At 38.9% G+C, this 19,763-nt stretch overlaps 1 protein-coding gene and 1 long non-coding RNA gene across 5 annotated transcripts in view; one reads left to right on the top strand and one right to left on the bottom strand.

Moving 5' to 3' along the window:
* The window catches only part of CHCHD3 (coiled-coil-helix-coiled-coil-helix domain containing 3), a 262,620-nt gene that overhangs the window by 200,438 nt on the left and 42,419 nt on the right, over positions 1 to 19,763 (bottom strand). For all 4 annotated transcript variants that reach the window (XM_006755974.1, XM_006755976.1, XM_006755975.1 and 1 more), the window contains exon 3: positions 3,991 to 4,072. In XM_006755974.1, the coding sequence (XP_006756037.1) occupies positions 3,991 to 4,072 (82 nt within the window). The remainder of the gene's footprint in view (positions 1 to 3,990; positions 4,073 to 19,763) is intronic.
* The window catches only part of LOC107181858, a 35,251-nt gene continuing 22,046 nt past the window's right edge, over positions 6,559 to 19,763 (top strand). Inside the window, exons 1-2 of the long non-coding RNA XR_001512572.1 lie at positions 6,559 to 6,626; positions 7,000 to 7,001. This is a non-coding gene — a long non-coding RNA (uncharacterized LOC107181858). The remainder of the gene's footprint in view (positions 6,627 to 6,999; positions 7,002 to 19,763) is intronic.

Below are 19,763 nucleotides of genomic sequence, written 5' to 3'. Positions count from 1 at the left end.
GAATCAGATCTAAGACAAATTGAGATTTCATGAATAAATGCTTTTTAGAAATGAGAATACAACACATACAGTCACAGTGCTTTACAATTAGCTGCACCATCACTGTGGCCCAGCAGAAAACTCCTTTAAAGCAACTGCATGTCTGATAGTAAAGAGTGGAGATTTACAGGAGTTCAGGTTAATTTTAAATGGTCTAATGATATATCTTCCGTTTAAATGATTTTTGAATGGGATCTAAATGAGTGTGGCACTACCAATCAGAGAGGTTGTAAAAAGCTTCTGCATTAGATGGGAGGTAAAGTAAGACACCCAAGAAGTCATTTCCAATCCCACAAATGAATGGTCCAGACTGTACATGAACTGTATTGATCAAATACAGCCCTAGGACAGTATTTTTCTGTTTCACATGCCTGAGAGCATCTTACACTGATGTATGCCAGGCAGCAGTCCTGCACAGTTGTCAGAACTTGAGTATAAGCATCACAATTTGCAAAAACTGGTGTCAGCAGCCTGGAAAAATCCCAGGAACAGCAGTGGAGCAATCATTTCAGGAACGCTGTCGCCAAGGCTTTGATGGCACGGAATATGATGTGAGGAAAAACAAGGACAGCAAGACCCTGAGTCAAGATGTGATTCAGAAGAATAGACCCAATGTGAGCCGGTTTTTAAGAAGATCTTAACCCTGGGGTTCTCACTACCAGCACGTTGACATTTTGAGCCCGACAATTCTTTGTTCTGGGCAGGGACAGAGGTGAGAGCTGTCCTGTACACCGGGATGGTTAGTAGCATTGCTGGCCTCTACCCACTAGATACCAATAACACCTGGCAGGTTGTGACAGCCAAAATGTCTCCAGACACTATCAGATATCTCCTGGCTACCAAAATCTCCCCCAATGCCTTAACCTATTTATTTTGCTTACATTTTTCTCTTTTTGAATATGCAAGTGATGCTCCTGCCCCTCCCCCCCTGGGGATGTCCCCCCACCCCAGGTACACGCCCCTGGCCGGAATCGAACCCGGGACCCCTCAGTCCGCAGGCCAACGCTCTATCCACTGAGCCAACGGTTTCGGCCTGAGTAAGTACTTCTTAGTAGTAACTTAGTAGTAACCAGTTCTTCCCTAGCTGGAGTTCTCTAGTCTTCCTTTTGATTCTTTTGAGCATTCCAAAATGCTTCTAAAAATCCCCTTGCTTCCTAAGTTAGCCAGAGTTAAGTTTCAATCTTTCAACCAAAAAATCCTGACCGAAACAAGGTTCTTATTTAAGCTACCCTAATAAAAGACATTTCAGAGTATTTCCCTGCCACAAAGTTCACTTGTTAAAACTGTTACTGCTTCTCCTTACCACTCACCACATAGGCAGAGTGAGTAGGGGCATGACACAAGGATGACACAAGGATTGCTGAAACAGTGGCACAAGGAACCCTCTAAAACTGCTTACAAGGCTTCATTCAATTAAAGCAACAGATAAAATCTATAATAATAAAAGTGTAATATGCTAATTAGACCAGACTGCTGAACAACCTTCTGGACGTCATTCCAGACATCCTTCTGGATGAACCCGTGATGGTGGGGGCCAAGGCAGAAGCAGTTAGGGGTGATCAGGCAGGCAGGTGAGCAGTTAGGGACGATCAGGCAGGCAGGCGAGTGGTTAGGGGCGATCAGGGAGGTAGACAGAGGGGCTAGGAGTGATCAGGCAGGCAGGCAGGAGAGCATTTAGGAGCCAGCAGTCCCAGATCCCGAGAGGGATGTCCGACTGCCGGATTAGTTGAACATCCCCTGAGTGGTCCCAGATTGCAAGAAGGTTCAGGCCAGGCTGAAGGACAACCCCCCCCCTCCTTTGCACAAATTTTGTGCACCAGGCGTCTAATAATGTATAAATGCCCTGACACCAAAAGTTGCTTTGCAAAGACTGCACACAAAACTTTCTTAATGCTTTTTCTAAAGTTTCTTCTCTGGTACAAAAACAAAACAAACAAAAAAACAGCTATTGATTCTTTTAAAAACTATCACATAGATGAACCCACACTTTGTGCCAAGATTTGACAGCTGGAAGTTTTCATGAAGAAGGCTTCAAATAAAACATTTTTTAAAAGAAAAAAAAAATAATAAAAAGGCTATACCACCCTCTGTTCTCCTAAAAGGTGACAGAAAATAAATTCTTTATCAATAGTCATTTGTCCAGGTTACAGCTAGGCTGCCAACCCCAGTCCACTTGCGATTTGAAATTGGCTCTCCCTGGCACCTTTTATTCATCTCATCTGCCCTTTACCTCTCACAGACCAAGGCAAAGCAAATGGAAGCTGAGTAAAAAAGGAAGAATAAAGAAAGAAAACACCAGAGTGACAGTTATTGTAAGAAGCCTGTACCATAAGGAGAGAAGGGAAGTCAAAAAATTTCTTTGTGAAATATAATAAGCAAAGTAAACATGATTTTAACCCCAAAAAACTCCTTATTAAAATAAAATTCAATTAAAAATAAAATTTCAAAGATAAGAAATTCTACCATAATATATTGATTTTCTTTGCTTCTTAATGAAAATGGTCTGAATTTTTTGGAATATTCAAACTTCACCATCTAATTACATACTCCATCAGCCTAACCCAATTAAATAATTATAAAGTGCTATGTGGAAAACTACAGAAATATACACAGACTCTTTTCACCAGTACTAATTACATCTTGATTTTTTAAACCCTAAACTATGAGCCTTCTCTATTTCCTGAGAAAATGGCAGTCTTAATCTAAAACTTATGTTCTGTTTTATACGTCTCAAAAGCAAATTGGAGGTAGCTTAGCACTTACATCAATAAAGAAATTTTAGAGGTGAAATATTTAAGGCTCAAAGAGGTTAGATTATATGTTGAAGGACCTATGGCCATTGAAGACGAGAATCCAACTCAAAGATTCTTTACATTTAGCTCTCCCAAGCAGAACAGTTACACAACCAAAACAAAAACAAGCACACGCTAAGCATCCACTGGTGGCCGGCATGTGCTCAGTGCTCACAGCAGAAAGGCATCTGCATGATCATATAACAGTGATGCTCTGTGCTGTATGCAAATTTCAGAAGTAGCACAGATGGAAAGCACTTGACTCTATCTTAGATTAAAAAGTATTGGCACATTTTTATGAATAACTGTGTACTTAAAGGTCTTTAAAAAGTTGTCCTTTTACTCCAAAAAATTACCTATGCTGTTTTGAATATTGTATGGTTTTTAGTTTATAGCTTTGAACATCTTTTTGAATCAGCACATAAGGATCTACTTGACTATCTAAGTACTGTATTGAGGCATGTGCCATAACTCAGTCATCCAGTCCCCTATGATGGCCATAGGAATTACCTCTGGTTTTCTACTATTAAAACTGTTAGTGGTAGTAGTAGTTTTAATAATGATAAAAATAATGTAGTAGTATATATATAGAAAAAAATCTAGAGGAATAAAATGTTCAAGATTGGTTTTCTCCATAGAATGGAATTATAGAAGATTTTGATTTTTCAACCTGACATCTTTCTAATATATCTTCAGTTTTTTTAAGTGGGTATATTCATAATTAGTGCTATTTATTAATATGGGCACTATGGATACTACATGGCATTCATTAATAGCTACAATATTGCTAACCTTCATAACCACAGTAGACAATATAATTTTCAATCCTAACTACATTCATTGAAAGAAACTAGCTTGTGAAATTCCTGGAGAATCCTCAAGAACTACTTCTCACATTATTGAGAAAACAGGGCTTAGTCAGTATTCATGCAATAAAGAACCACACAAAAGATATAATGGACACTTACAACCAAGTTTGGGGAGAGGGCAACCTAGGGCTAACAAGCACAATCCAAAACCGAAAATGGCCAAGTTCATACGCTCAGCACATTCTGAAGTTCAGCCAGACACAAATAATGAGTCTTACTACAATTATTCCTCTCTTAAAATACTTATTATAACAAGTCGACCAAAATCTCCTGCCTGCCAGGAAACTCACCGTTTCTGGTTTTCAGACTCTTTCTTGGCTTGCTCCAGAGCCAGCTCCTCGGCTACTCTTCTCTTCAGTTCTTCATCAGAAACTGGGATCAGTAAAGAGCAAAAGGAGATGAAATTAGTGATTTTTGAAAAACAAAACCAAGAAAATACTCACAAAAACAAAGCTGAGACTGGAGCTAAAGGGCAAAGTTCTGCCAGCTGGCCAGTGGCTCCTTGGGACCATCTAAGCACTATGGAAAAGACCAATTAGTGCATTTCAGCAGTGACTTAATCAAGAGTTCCCTGGTGACCTAGAAATTTCCCACGCCTGCCAAAATTTAGAATAAACTCAAGGAGCTCCTTACTGCCCATGGGGACTGAGCTGTTAAGTACAAATTCTTTAAAAGGATGTCCTATCACTAAAGTCTGACAATGGCATATAAAGGGAAGAGACGATGTAAGGAAGGGACTTTACAGAGGAAAATTACACCAAAGCTTTCTCACTTTGATAATTAAACATTTTTTAAAAATCATTTATTACAGAGAGAAAATTATTTGTGTTTATATTCATTCTTCCATAAATTATGAAAAAAAGGCATTTGTGGACATTTTGAAACCTATTTTTGGGAATACATATCATTCAAATTCAAGTGCCAGCAACTGGAGCGAGACTTCAGAACAGTGCTGAGAACTTGGCTGGAGCTTCTTACAGACCTGGTGACTTGATGTGAAACATCTGGTCTTTACAATCAGAAAATTTTGTACTATGTGTTTTGTAAAGATTCTTACAGCTATGATAGCAAACAAAATAGATAAATTTTACGGACTCCTTCAGAGCCTTCCACAAATAAAAATAAGCAGAAACTAACTATTTCCCCTTCACTAAAACCCAATACCCAAAATTATGACCAAGAAAGCACCAGAAACACTTAGGAGGATCTAGGAAGACACACTGGACTTATTATTTCAAACGGGAGCCTGTTAGATGGAAACCTAAACAGCACCGTGTGCTCTGCAACAACACTCTACGTGATGATCTGAACGTTATAAGCACCTTGCCTCAGGGCACAGACAAAAAGTGAATTACAACAGGATATGCACAAGCCTCTTTAAATTGTGTTGACATTGGGCAATAACAAAGAAGATATATGAGAGGTCATAAGGATGTTTTCTCTTACTGTTGGACTATCAGAAAACAACAGCATCAAAGGACATCAAGAAGGTGAAGACAACCCACAGATAGGAGGAAATATTGGCAAATCACATAACTGACTAACTTGTATCCAGAAAATACAAAGAACTTTTATAACAGAACAATAAGAAGACAAGTTTAAATGGGCATAGATATGAATATGCATTTTCCTAAAGAAGTATTACAAACCACAATAAGCACATGAACAATTGCTCAACAGCATTTGTCATTTGGGAAATGCAATTAAAAACCACAGTGATACACCAATTTGAACCCACTATAATCAATAAGACGATAACAAGTGTTAGTGAAAATGTGGAGAAACTGGAAGCTTCATACATTGCTGGTGAAATATAACATGATGCACCCACTGTAGAAAAGAGACAGTCAGGGCCTCAAAATGCTAAACAAAGTGACCACAGGACCTAGCAATTTCACTCTTAGGTATTCTATATACACAAGAAACTTGAAAATATATGTCTATACAAAAAGTTGTACATGAATATTATGGTAGCATTATTCATGGCATCCCAAAAGTGAAGACAGCCTAAATGCCCATCAACTGATGAATGGATAAACAATTGGTGGTATATCCATTCAGTGTGATGTTATTCAGCCATGGAAGTCATGAAGTACTGATAGATGCTACCACATGGATGAACCTTGAAACATCATGCTTAGTGAAAGAATGTCACAAAAGGTTGCACAACTTGCATGCTTCCACTGATAAGAAATATCTAGAAAAGGCAAGTCTATAGACTCAGAAAGGAGACTAGACTGGTTGCCAGGAGTGGAAGGAAGGTGAGAATGGAGAGTGACAGCTAATGGGGGGAAAGGATTTCTTTTTTGGGGTGTTAGAAATGTTCTAAAATTAGATAGTGAGCGAGAGCCATCTCACAGCTCTGCAAATATACTGAAAACCACTAAAATGTACACTTTTATTGGTAAACTAACTGGGCAGCAGTTTTCTCAAATAGATGTTCTCAAATGGATGTTCTCGAGAGTCCCTTCAAACCATGCATTTCATGCTGCTGTTGGGCTTCGATCCTACTTCAAAGTCTGTAGAGAAGAGATGCACATCGCTGCTTTGAAAAGGTCACACAAAATCAAGAAAAAAAAAACTAGAACAGGGAACTGTTTGCATTCAGGCAAATCTTATAACTTTTTCAATATTAAAAGTTTTAGAAAACAATACAAATAAAAGTGAAATTGGTAACAGCTCAGCAAAGAGTCTGAATACTCTTTGTTTCTCTATCAACTGAACTTTGGATAAATCAGATAACCTACCTGAGTTTTGATTTCCTCACCCAAAAGCAAGACCAGGTGAGTTACATGGGTGTCTGCCATCTCAGAAGTTCTAGATTATACAGCCCACAAGGTAATGATTTTCACATTTTCATCGATTTCCCAAAAACAAGCAAAAATCATGACTCTTCATTTGTTGGAGGTGTTCAGAACTACTAACTGTTAGCAAAAATTGAAACAAATACTTAATCAATTAGTATTATCTGATAAAACTATTCTCTGAAGTTCTACATACCAATCAGGATCAACACACAGCCAAACTGTACCTGTAAAATCATGCCACTTCCCCTAGATTGTTGCAAACTGCCACAGCAAAAATTTTCTCAGGCAAAATTCAAATTCTCAATCACAATGCAACTGAATTCCATTCAGCCCTTTAAAGCCTGGGCTTCGAAAGACGTCAGTGTACCAGGTCTAAATATGAAGCAATGAGATCAGTTTTCTAAGTGAGCTGCTAATACAGTCTCGTATCTTCACAATACATGTTGTGCCTCTTACAAAGGGGCTTCTTACCAGGGGAAAAGCTGAAATCAGCAGTGAATTTTTTTTTGTTAATCCTCACCCAAGGATATTTTTTCCATTGATTTTTAGAGAGTAAAAGGGAGAAGGAGAAACAGAGAAAGACACATGGGTTGGTTGCCTACCACACACACAACTGAGTTGCATGCCCTTGACTGGAATAGAACCCACGACTCTTTAGTCTGTGGGCCGATGCTCTAACCACTGAGCACCAGCTAGGGCAGAAGTGAGCTTTTTATTATGATGTGATCAATCTGGAATGGAACAATAAGGACTCCACTACCCAAGGGGGACCAGCTGGCTGGATGGAAAGGAAGCCATGCAGGAGAGACTGCAGAGAAGCAAATGTAGCTTCAAAGGTGTTTCTTTCTCTATACCCTCCTGCCTATCAATCACAGTCAGCCCTGCCACCTGCTGTGGGGTGAGGTGAGAAACAGATGGAGACAACTGTGGTATCATCTAGGTAGGCCAGGTGGGGAGAAACTGGGACGGGGATGGCGGCAGAGGAAAACCAGCAGCAATGCAAGGGGGTTGCGAGGGTAGGAGGACACTTCCAGGTCCACTGAAGAAGGTATACCAAAGGGAGAAACGAAAAATCACTCTCTCTCTCTCTCTCTCTCTCTCTCTCTCTCACACACACACACACACACACACACACACACACCTTTTGGGTCTCACTTCCAAGGTCACAGCTGAAAAAGTAATTTCTTTAGCTACAATTGAGAATTTAAAATAACAAAAGATAAAACACAATCGAGCAGAGTGAGTTTAAAATCTAAAATAGCAAGTCAAAGCCCAGGCAGGAAAATAAACCAGTCTAGTAATGGGTTTCTAGCAAATCTAAGTTTCATGTTATTTGTTTTTAAATCAATAGAATACAGAAAGCAACAACATATTTCTTCTGGTAGGTCTGACCCCAAGTGCGCAAGGGAAAAGATATACCTTCGGGAGACCGCTTTTTTAAACGGCCCTGTTCAAAATACTCTTTCCAGCTCTCAGGATATGAACATTTTCTCAAAACTGTTATTAAACTAAAAGGTCAGTGTTTCTGGATGGGCTACTTTAAGAGAAGCACAGGAAAGGCCAACTTTGCTGATTAGCACAGTGTGTCTCCAAGCAGATCTTTAGGGACTGGCAAAGTCTGTGAAATGAGAAAAAGTAAAAATGAGAAATGTCCAAGCCATAGAAATCAGATTTGCCATGGAAATCGGCACAACCACTGCAAGCGCAGGAAGTATGGCTATAGCTTTTTTTTTTCTCTTTCCTTTCAAAGTGTATGAAGACAAAGGATGTTTTCTTCTCGTACATATACTTTTAAAAATCTCGGAACCCAATTTAAGTTCTGCCTCAATGGCAAATGTATCTTAGTGAATGCAAACACTGGCATTTTGTCAATTAGATATAGTAGGTCGACACTGACCATAAGACATATGAGGAAAAAGTCAAGCATTACTATTGCTTGGTTACAGCAAGTCTGTCCTAAACTCTCTATTTGAAACTATTACTGAAAATTATAAATATCTGTGTGGTTGAAAGCAGCTCATGATTTCCTAACAAAATTATGTTTGTTTGTTTAGTAAACAACATTTCTAAATGAATGTTTTGGTTAGTCCAAAATTTCTACTTTACTGAATGCCTAGCAATAATTTACCCCTCTTAGCCACATTCCAAATTTCTAAGAATTTAAATTCTCAAGACATTCTAAGAATCTATATTTCTAATTTGGGTTTAGGATCAATGAGAAACTCCTAACCTTATACTTAATTATGAGTATTCTTAGCAACTGTGAATACCACATCTTAATCCTCAGAGAAAGTGTAGCATAAATTCATTACACCTCATCTGTCTTCTAGGTTATATGATTTATGTCCAAATTTTCCATTTTCAGAAACTGGTTAAACTGGTAGAGAGGAAATGGGGGGGATGGGGAGACACTATAATATATTTAAGACAGTTCTTTGGTAAACAGAAATGACTCCAAAAAATAGAATAACTTTATGAAATGTCTCATCATCTAAAATAAAACAAAAGACTGAAAATGCAATCATGATTTGAGACTTTCATTCCCTGGAACTCAAGGGACATACCAATTTCCTTGGTAACTTTTTCCACTTATATGATTTTCCCTTTCCTTCATTTTCTTTGCCTAATCCTCACTCTATAATTCCCTCCTTAATTACAATATTCTTAAAGAATCTCTGTAAGTTACTTAATAAAAATTATGCCTTGCCTACTAGAAAAATGTCAGGTCCTTTGGGATTTTTTTCCTTTACTCCATTTCTCTTTCTGGCTTTACCATTTGCTGATACATACCATGTCCAATTTTATAAAGCCTGTATTTTCAAAGGCTAGTTTTAAAACACTGAGGAGAGATATGAAGATCTACTCTAAAAAGAAAATAAATGTATATAGTTGCATAACACAAGCAGCAGATTTTACATAAAGACTGATTCTGCCAGGATTGAGGTAGTTGAGCCAAACTTATGCCTTTTGATAGAGCCAAATTAAATGTTCAGCTTCATAGAAATATCCCTTAATGTTATAATTTCAACCAATTCCTTCATACAAAAAGAGCTCTGGTTGTTTAAAAAATAATAATGGAAGCACCCATGAAATCTAACACACAGTATATTAGACATAAATAACTCACAGCCTAGGTTGCAGGATAAATCTTGTCCTGCTCCTTTCCTTATTAAGGTACAGGGTTTGAATAGGAGAAGAGTCGAAAGATGACTGGGATAAATCTCAGGGGTTAGAAAGAAACATGTAATAATTTGACAATATTCATTTCTGACACCATCTAGTTGGCAGACAATACAGAGTATGATGTTCAACTGACAATTACATTCACCTAAGGATAATGTATCTTAAGACTGCCTTCAAAAAAAAAAAAAAAAAAAGCCATCTGTCTAGATCCCTGGCAGGGTAACTGAGGCTACTTATACATTAAAGTGAATAATGATGTTAGAATGAAAGGCCTTAACTGAACATTCATAATCATAAATATTGAATTGGAATGCACAGTGTTACAAAGAGATTGGCAATCTAACCATTCAGAGCATCCAGTTAATGGTTTATTTTGTAGTACTATTGTGCCAGTAGGATTTATCTACCTTTGTAAATTTCTAATAATATGCAAATAGTGTCATTGTATTGCTTACTTCACAACAAGCACTCACAGAAACCATATCCACGATCCATTCTATGCGAAAACAAACATCAATACCAGGCTGCAGAGGCTGTACAGCACAGACAAGCTCATCATTCATGTGCCACAGTCCCCACATTTGTAAGTAGACAATTCTTTAAACCAGTATTGGGAATCAGATACATTTAGTATTTCATGTCTTAATATCCTGAATAACAGTTGCGAGCCCTCCCAAAGCCTCTGGGAAAATAAGATCTATAATTTAAATTAAAAAATAATAATTACCTCTGGATATTGCTTTTTGATGCATAGCTTAATTTTTTTGTTTGTTTCACAAATGGATGTATTTTGTTCACCGGGGAGAAAGTTATAAATTAAACAGCATTAAATCTCCAACCCCAAATGAAGTACCCAAACCACCCAAACCTGTTTCCTCTCATTCCAGTGGTCCTGACTGGAGCTGTCCTCAAGGTTTCTGCAGAAAGACTAGTGAAATACAAAGAGGAGCAAGATGGTGATAAAGGGGGTTCCTATCCAGTCCTGGCTCTGCCACCTTAGGTGTTGTGATTTTACTCAAAAACACATCATTCCTTTAGGCCAGTGGTCGACAAACTCATTAGTCAACAGAGCCAAATATCAACAGTACAACGATTGAAATTTCTTTTGAGAGCCAAATTTTTTAAACTTAAACTATATAGGTAGGTGCACTGTTATTAACTTAATTGGGTACTCCTAAGGCTTAGGAAGAGCCACACTCAAGGGGCCAAAGAGCCGCATGTGGCTCACGAGCCGCAGTTTGCCGACCATGGCTTTAGGCCAAGGCTATCATCTATAATATTAGGGCCCAAACTGGAAAATCTCCAGCAGCCCTCCCCTGGACAGTCATGTTAAATGGGAGACTGACATAAGAATTCATGCTGGAGCCTCCACTTACCCTAAAATCCTGTTAGAATGAAGGTAAAAGAATAAAAAAGTGTATCGTTGGCGACATATTCTGTCCGTTGTTTGCCTTGAAGTGACTGACACTTTGTTCATTTGGAGAAACTGTCTATCTGATACTCACCTAGCAAACTACCAAAAACAGCCTCTAGGCTTTCCAGACAAACCGAAAACTAAGGGGAGGCAGGGCAGAGTGGGGAAGAGAGCCATATTGTACAGGCTTTGCAAAGCACACAGGAGGTCCATGAAATCATGATAACTCATTGATTCGTGGAGTCAAAAGTCAGGCATTAGGTAATAAGTCACCAACTTTTGGAGTACCTGAAGGAAGATTTAGAAGAAATACAGCATACACACTGTAAAAGTCATGCAATCAAAGTATAGTGTGACTGCTACTCAATAAAACCCTGCCAGACAAGCCCCTTCCCAAACCTCTCCACGCCACTGCCACCCCAGGTTTCTGCCCCTGGACCCTTTACAAAACACCTGGAGCCACCAGGCACCAGGCCCCTCAGCATAATATTCATAAAGGAAAGAATGGGTAACACCTGGAGCCACCTTGACTGACAGCATACTGTTACAGAAGAATGGGCCTTCATTATAAGCTTATTTGCTGGCTGTACGGTTCCAGTTTTAATGTTTAAGCTCAATTTTCTATTCCCTGGTCAACCATCTGAAGTTCCTTTTGTGGTATTTTTTGTTTGTTTGTTTTTTTCTCAAAAATCAAGCAACCTCTGGGAATATACAAACTAGGGAAATCAATAAGTTCGCTAGGTAGCAAATGCACATTGAGTCAATCCTATGCTAGGCTTTATACGATATTAGACATATGGTCCCTACCACTAAGGAGACTAAAGTCTAAGTTAGCGAAACTGTACTACTGAGGTTTAGCATTAAGGACACTTACCAAGGTCAGCTGCAGCCATGGAGTGCTTCATGAAGGAGGGACATGAGCAAGGGCCTACATTAGACATATGGAAAGGAAAGCAAACAATGCTTGTTTGTGAGATAAAATATGCTCAAACATGAGGAGCCTTGGAAACTAGGCAGAAATTTAGATAAGAAATGTTTTTTTAAAAAATAGGGCATCATGGACAGTTGTTAACGTATGGCAATAATGCCATGATATAGGGCGTTATTGGAAACTTTACCTGGCAAAGGTTTGCAGACAAACAGGATGGGGAAAGTATAAGGCAATGATGGATTCTCAAAATGTAGCCTTTTAGAGATGCAAATACAGGATGTCCCAAAAAAAAATGTATACAAACTTTAACAGCTGATAACTCACTTAATTTTCACTCTTTTTCAGGTTTAACTGATCTGAAATAGTGAATGAAGGCAGCCTACGCTTTGAACAAAGAAAATTTATCCTAAAGTGCCACTAAACTATTTTTTAGGGGGATACCGAAAAGATAAAGTTTACAGTACAAAACCTGGCAACAGTTGATGAATTGAGGGCACACAAATACAGAACGGAATGATTCTTAATGTTTGTGATTCCACTGCTTCATGATATCAGCAGAGCCTGATCCACAACAGTCATTAATTTGAAAACAGGCACTGACAAAAAAATTTACTCATTTCTGTAGATTCATTTAAATTTTGAAAATGAACTGTATGTTAGTAAACAATTACTTTATCATCATTCAAAGTGGGTATACATTTTGGTATTTCTGCTAAGCCCCAGATCTACAAGACAAAACCCTGGGGATGAGGGCCAGCAATCTGTGAATTAACAAGCCCTTCCAGGTGACCCTGGTGCTCACTCAAATTTGAGACACTGACATAAGGTGATGAGGACCTGAGCAAGGATACTGGCCATAAAGGTGGAGTCTAAGACACAAGAGCTTTCATGGGAAAAACAGATCGTCTGTGATTGATCAAGAGAAGGAAGAAAAAGAAGTCAAATGTTTAACCAGATGCCAAAAAATTAATAAAGGCTATGGTCAATTAAGTAAAGGAGAGGCTGTTTGGGGAAGAAAAATAATGAGTTCAGTTTCAGACATACTTAGCTGAAAATAATGGTGGGATCACCACACGGAATTGTAGGCAATTAGATATTTGAATTTAAAATTCAGATTTGATTTGAGATTTGGCTGGAAAAGTTGATTTGGAATGACTATTTCAGATCTGGGGGAAAATGTGTAAGGAAAAAAAGTAGAATGCTAAGGAATAGGCCTTAAAAATTCATCAGATGATGGAGGGAAGTGAAAGAACATCAATAGAGACAAAGAAAAAATGGAATGGAAAGGAAGAAATGAACCAAGATACCATGTGCAGAAAGGGAAAACAGATTTCATCCCACCCTAACCAGTTTGGCTCGGTGGATAGAGCATCGGCCTGGGGACTCAAGGGTTCCGGGTTCGATTCCGGTTAAGGGCATGTACCTTGGTTGCGGGCACATCCCCAGTGGGGAGTGTGCAGGAGGCAGCTGATCGATGTTTCTCTTTCATAGATGTTCTAACTCTCTATCCCTCTCCCTTCCTCTCTGTAAAAAATCAATAAAATATGTTTTGAAACAAAACAAAACAGATTTCATCCCATGGGCCAATTCCGATGAACTGGCAGTAGAGGCCTGAGGTGGTGTTTGTAGGAGGGCTCCACATCCAAGTTCAGTGAATTAATGTCTACCCTGGGCACTGGAGGAAGGTTTGGCAGCATGGCTAACAATTACCTATCCCTCCATGGAGGGCATGGAAATCAGAGTGTGTGGGCATCGGGGATCAGTAGGAGAACAACGGAAGGCAGCAATTATATACGGTAGGTGTCTCTTCAACAAGTTTAGAAATTAAACAACGAACAGGGTGGAAAAATAATGAATAGAAGGTGATTTTTGCAAATACATCTATGCAGTGTGAAGGGCAGCCACAATCAACAATCTGTAACTAAATTATAAGAAACTGATGAATGGTAGTTGTTTCTCAAAAGTAACTCAGAGAAGAAACTAGACTTTTGGTGGTGAGCACAATATAGAGTACATAGATATTGAATTATAATGCTGAACATCTGAAATTTATCTTATTAACCAAAATTACCTCAATAAATTTAAATTTTAAAATTTAGATACTACAATGTATCCATTAGTCAAAAATATCTAGTTGTTTAATGTATTATAACACAGACCAATTAATATTTATATGTTATATTCTAGTCCACTTTCCTAATTACCACCCTGATGCAAGGCTCACAGCACATTTTGCTATGATTTCTTTTATTGTTTAAGGTATTACATATGTTTCCTTTTGCTCCCCCGATTGACCTCCCCCCAGGATCTGTGTCCATTGGTTATGCTAATATGCCTGCATACAAGTTCTTTGGTTGATCTCTAACCTGCACGCCTTCTCCCCTGCCTTCTCTCTGAGGTTGGACAGTCTGTTCAGTGCTATCTTGTCTCTGGATCTATTTTGGTTCAAAAGTTTATGTTTATCATTATATCCCACATATGAGTGAGATCATATGATATTTATCTTTCTCCGACTGGCTTATTTCACTTAGTATAATGCTCTCCAGTTCCATCCATGCTGTTGCAAATGGTAAGAATTCCTCCTTTTTTATAGCAGTGTAGTATTCCATTGTGTAGATGTACCACCATTTTCTAATCCACTCATCTGCTGATGGGCACTTAGGCTGTTTCCAGATCTTAGCTAAATTGTGCTGCTATGAACATAGGGGTGCATATATCCTTTCTGATTGGTGTTTCTGGTTTCTTGGGATATATTCCTAGAAGTGGGATCACAGGGTCAAATGGGAGTTCCATTTTCAGTTTTTTTGAGGAAACTCCATACTGTCTTCCATAGTGGCTGCACCAGTCTGCATTCCCACCAGCAGTGCACGAGTATTCCTTTTTCTCCACATCCTCTCCTGCACTTGTCGTTTGTTGATTTGTTGATGATAGCCATTCTGACAGGTGTGAGATGGTACCTCATTGTTGTTTTGATTTGCATTTCTCAGATTAGTGACTTTGCGCATGTTTCCATATGTTTCTTGGCCTTCTGTATATCCTCTTTCGAAAAGTGTCTATTTAGGTCCTTTGCCCATTTTTGATTGGATTGTTTATCTTCCGTTCTGGACGCGTGGCAGTTAACTGGTTAACACTACCGCACACAGAACAATGGCCTTTGCTGGGATGTTTTAAATAAAGCAATTCTGATTTTTTACCCATGCTTAATTCATATTTTATTTATGGTGTTTCAAATTTATTAAAACTGTGAGACAGCAAAACACGCACTGGTATAATTTTTTCATTAAACTATGGTGCAATATCCTGAGCTTTGTTTTTCATTTAATTCACATTGTGATAATTATTTCAGCCTCTTTAAGTCAAATTATATCCATAGCCCTGTTATTTTTTTTTTCTTTCATCTAAAGCAGTGGTTCTCAACCTTCTGGCCCTTTAAATACAGTTCCTCATGCTGTGACCCAACCATAAAATTATTTTTGTTGCTACTTCATAACTGTAATGTTGCTACTGTTAGGAATCGTAATGTAAATATCTGATATGCAGGATGGTCTTAGGCGACCCCTGTGAAAGGGTCGGTGTCCGGGCCTGACTATGAACTGTAGGAAACGACTGTGTGGGCCTCTGGTGAGAGGCCAATGCCCTACCCCACCCTGGAGCTTCAAATAAAGAAAAAAGTTAAGCTGAACAGATGATAACAGTAAAAAACATGTATTATAATTATATTCCTGATGAGCCACACATTTCTTTAATGCCAGTGTTATAAAGAGAAAGAAAGCGACGGAACACTTTCTTGCCTTGCAGGAGCATTTCATCTTGGTAACTTACACTACGTGCTGTGTAAGGTGTAAACCCTTTAGAATACTTGGAACTATAAAACAGCAATGCAAAAGGTGCTTCCACACAGACCAGTGGTTTCACCCTTACAGGCCCAATGCTGCCCTTTTATAGCAAACATGTGGTCCTACTCCCTTTACTGTTCTGAAAATAGACAATAATCTAACACTAAATGTTTTGATCATATAAAACCCGATGTGTAATAAACACTTAAAAATAAACTAATTTATAATGAAATAATGGCTTTTCACTATGAAATGCTCAAACCTAACCACACTGGAAGATGTAATAAAACAGTCTGAATCTTGAGCTTATATGGCAAATCATATAGCTACTGTTACACATTCCTGAAAAGCTCCATATGTCTTAAAACCGTGCCAAACATACTCTCTGCTTATACTAGTATATAAAACAATTAAGTTCTGGGCTGGGTAAGCAGGTTTTCAAGTGCATGAATTTCTGAAGGAACATTCAGAAGCTGAGAGCAGACAATTCTTCAAGTGACAGAACCATCGGCACACAGATGTGCCCCAAGAATTTTTGAAACATACCTGACTACTTAGTCAGGGGCACTGACCTCTTTGCCCATAGATTGTCAAATAAAAAAATGACAGCCAAAGCAACAATAGTCATCTGGTGTGAATGAATCAAAATTAACCTGTTTTTGTTTTTTGTTGGATTGGCAAAAACACGTATTTTTTGGTTTGCTGCAGAATTTTAGTAATTAGTTTATGTGTGCCACGAGATGAGAAAGGTTGAAAATCGCTGGTCTAGATCCTTGCCCACATCCCTAAATACCAGTAGCTCCCCCAGAAATTTCTAAGATGCCTCCATGAAAGCAGCACTGCCCTAGACTGAGCACCATGGTTTTAGACTGGGCCAAAATGTTCACCCTGACACAAGAAAAACATGGGACCCTAACTACTTACAGTTTGCATGACTACTGAGAGTCATAAATAATGCACTGATAGTAATATGGATTTTTCAAACACAGATAAAAATTTGCAGATGACAGCAATATGCCTTTCCCTGTTCTCTGCCTTGAGCTGCCCAAGTACTTCTAGCTTCCTCTATCAACACACTCACCAAAACTGTATTTCACACTGATCATCTTGATTTTCTGTAGGGTATCCAAAGCCACTTTCTACTAATCATCAAATGGTCAAATTTTTTCTCTCATGATGTCTACACGGACAAGGACTCCATTAGTAATCCAATGAAAACGAGAAAGGTGGGTACAAATTGCAGCTTAAACACCGCAGCTCTCTGGTATCACAGAAATGCACACAGATGCAGAGTGACACCCCTTTACCCAAAAATTATTAAAAAGTTTTCATTTTTAAACATTTACAGACATTTTCAGGTTAATGGCTTTGAAAGAACATTTTCCAAACATAGATTTATCTCAAGCTGACACACTTCCCATCAAAACTTATCTACATCAAATAGCCTTTGGCCAATTAAAACTGTATGTTTTGTAGGTGACAATATTAGAATTAACAGTGAGCAAACAGTTCAATACGGCCATATCATTTTTATATTTAAGGAAAATGAGAAAAGGAATTAAAGTTACTCATTCTAAATTAACATATAATAATTCACAGGGATTCCATTTTGAAATTAAGGAATGAAGAGTTTAGTAAGGAATAATTTCTCTATAAACACCAAAAATAAATTAGCTTTCACTAAAGCATAAAATATGAAACTACCTAAAATAAATGGTAGGAGGACAGCAAGAATGAGTAAAATCTACTTTAAAATAAATGCATTTATGTCATTTTCAAGTACCTTCAGCAATTGGATCCAGTCTTCTAAAAGTGTTATTAGGTAAAGGTCCCTAGGAACTGTTTTAATGAAACTAATAATTATAATACCAAGTTATTCTCTATAACTAGTAACTTCTAACATCCATGACGATTATAAAATAAGTTACTAAGTTACCTGAGATTTCCTCTTAGAAAATTTCTTACCAAACTCAACCTCGCTTCTACCTCATCTATCTCTGATGCTATTTGTTTAAGTAAACATAAATCTTTAACTCCCTGACAACTTGTAAGTTAAATAAACCCAAATTATAAGATTTTACTGCATGCTTGAATACTTTTATGGTTTTGGCATATTTTATTTCAATTATATAATTTATAGACTTTAACAGGAAGAAGTTAATCTAACAAGACACTATACTTTTATAAAATAGAATCTTTTAAAAGATTCAGATTTAAATTGATGAGCATCTGAAACATGGCTATGAAATAATGAGAATGGTCATGAAATAAAGAGAATGGAACAACATGTTGCCCATGACTTGCACTTCACAGTCACATACAGAGTGTGTGTGTATGTGTGTGTGTGTGCATGTGTTCGTTCACAGCAGGGCTGTGAAATATAGAAGCACATCACGTTTGATTTCTCTTAAAAGGAGAGATAAATAGAGCTCATGAGAAGCATAGCTAAGGAATTTTAATTTCAGAATCAGGTTTAAAGAGAACAGTGCTCCTTTCCTGACACTACCCTCTGCGACTTAATTTCTTATCTATAAACTAGAGGCCTGGTGCACAAAAATTTGTGCACTTGGTGGGGGTACCTCAGCCCGGCCTGTGCCCTCTTGCAGTCTAGGACCCCTCGGCGTATGACCGCCTGCTGGCTTAGGCCCGCTCCCCAGGAGATTGAGCCTAAGCTGGCCGTCAGACATCCCTCTGGAAGCCCGGGAGCCCTTGGGAGATGTCCACTTGCCAGCGGCGAGCAGACCTAAGCTGCAGTCAGACATCCTTAGCACTGCTGAGGAGGCAGGAGAGGCTCCCACCACCTCCGCTGTACTGGCTCGTGGCTGAGCAGAGCTCCCCCTGTGGGAGCGCACTGACCACCAGGGGGCAGCTCCTGCATTGAGTGTCTGCCCCCTGGTGGTCAGTGTGTGTCATAGTGACCAGTCATTCCCAGATTTTCTGCTGTTAGGGTCAAATTGCATATTACCCTTTTACTATATAGGATAGAGGCCTGGTGTACGGGTCGGGGCAGGCTGGTTTGCCCTGAATGGTGTTCCAGATCAGGGTGAGGGTCCCTGCTGGGGTGTCTGGCCAGCCTGGGGGAGAGGCTGATGGCTGTTAGCAGGCTGGCCACGGCACCCAGCCACCCAAGCTCCCAGTGGAGGCTGGCTGGAAGCCGGTCTATAGGATTTATTTATCTTCTATAATTGAAACTTTGTTGCTTTGAGCAGAGGCCACAGCCGGCCAGGGCAGGAGGAAAGCTTGGCTTCCTGCATCACCGGGCCAACCAAGCCTCCTGCTTGCTCCAACTCCGTGGCTGCCTGCCGCCATGGTAGTTGGGTTAATTTGCATATGGTCGCTCTGATTGGCTGGTAAGTGTGGCTTGGGGCATAGCGGGGGTGAAGTTAATTTGCATGTTTCTCTTTTATTAGATTAGATTACCAAGGTTTTTTTTTTAATTAATAAATCTTTATTGTTCAGATTATTACAGATGTTCCTCTTTTTTTCCCCCATAGCTCCCCTCCACCTGGTTCCCACGCCACCGCATTCCCTTACCCCCCACCACTGTCCGCATCCATAGGTGTAAGTTTTTGTCCAAATCTCTTCCTGCACCCTCCACACCCTCTTCCCCCCAAGAATTGTCAGTCTTCTCCCTTTCCATGCCCCTGATTCTATTACATTCACCAGTTTACTCTGTTCATCAGATTTTTTATTCATTTGATTTTTAAATTCACTTGTTGATAGATATGTATCTGTTGTCACTTTGTTGTTCATAATTTTTTATCTTCTTCTTCCTGTTCTTAAAGAATACCCTTCAGCATTTCATATAATACTGGTTTGGTTGTGATGAACTTCTTTAGGTTTTTCTTGTCTGTGAAGCTCTTTATCTGATCCTTAATTCTAAATGATAGAT

This window comes from Myotis davidii, unplaced genomic scaffold (assembly GCF_000327345.1).
Source record: "Myotis davidii unplaced genomic scaffold, ASM32734v1 scaffold1314, whole genome shotgun sequence".
NCBI classification, from domain to species: domain Eukaryota; kingdom Metazoa; phylum Chordata; class Mammalia; order Chiroptera; family Vespertilionidae; genus Myotis; species Myotis davidii.
This window is presented reverse-complemented; position numbering and strand designations above follow the sequence as displayed.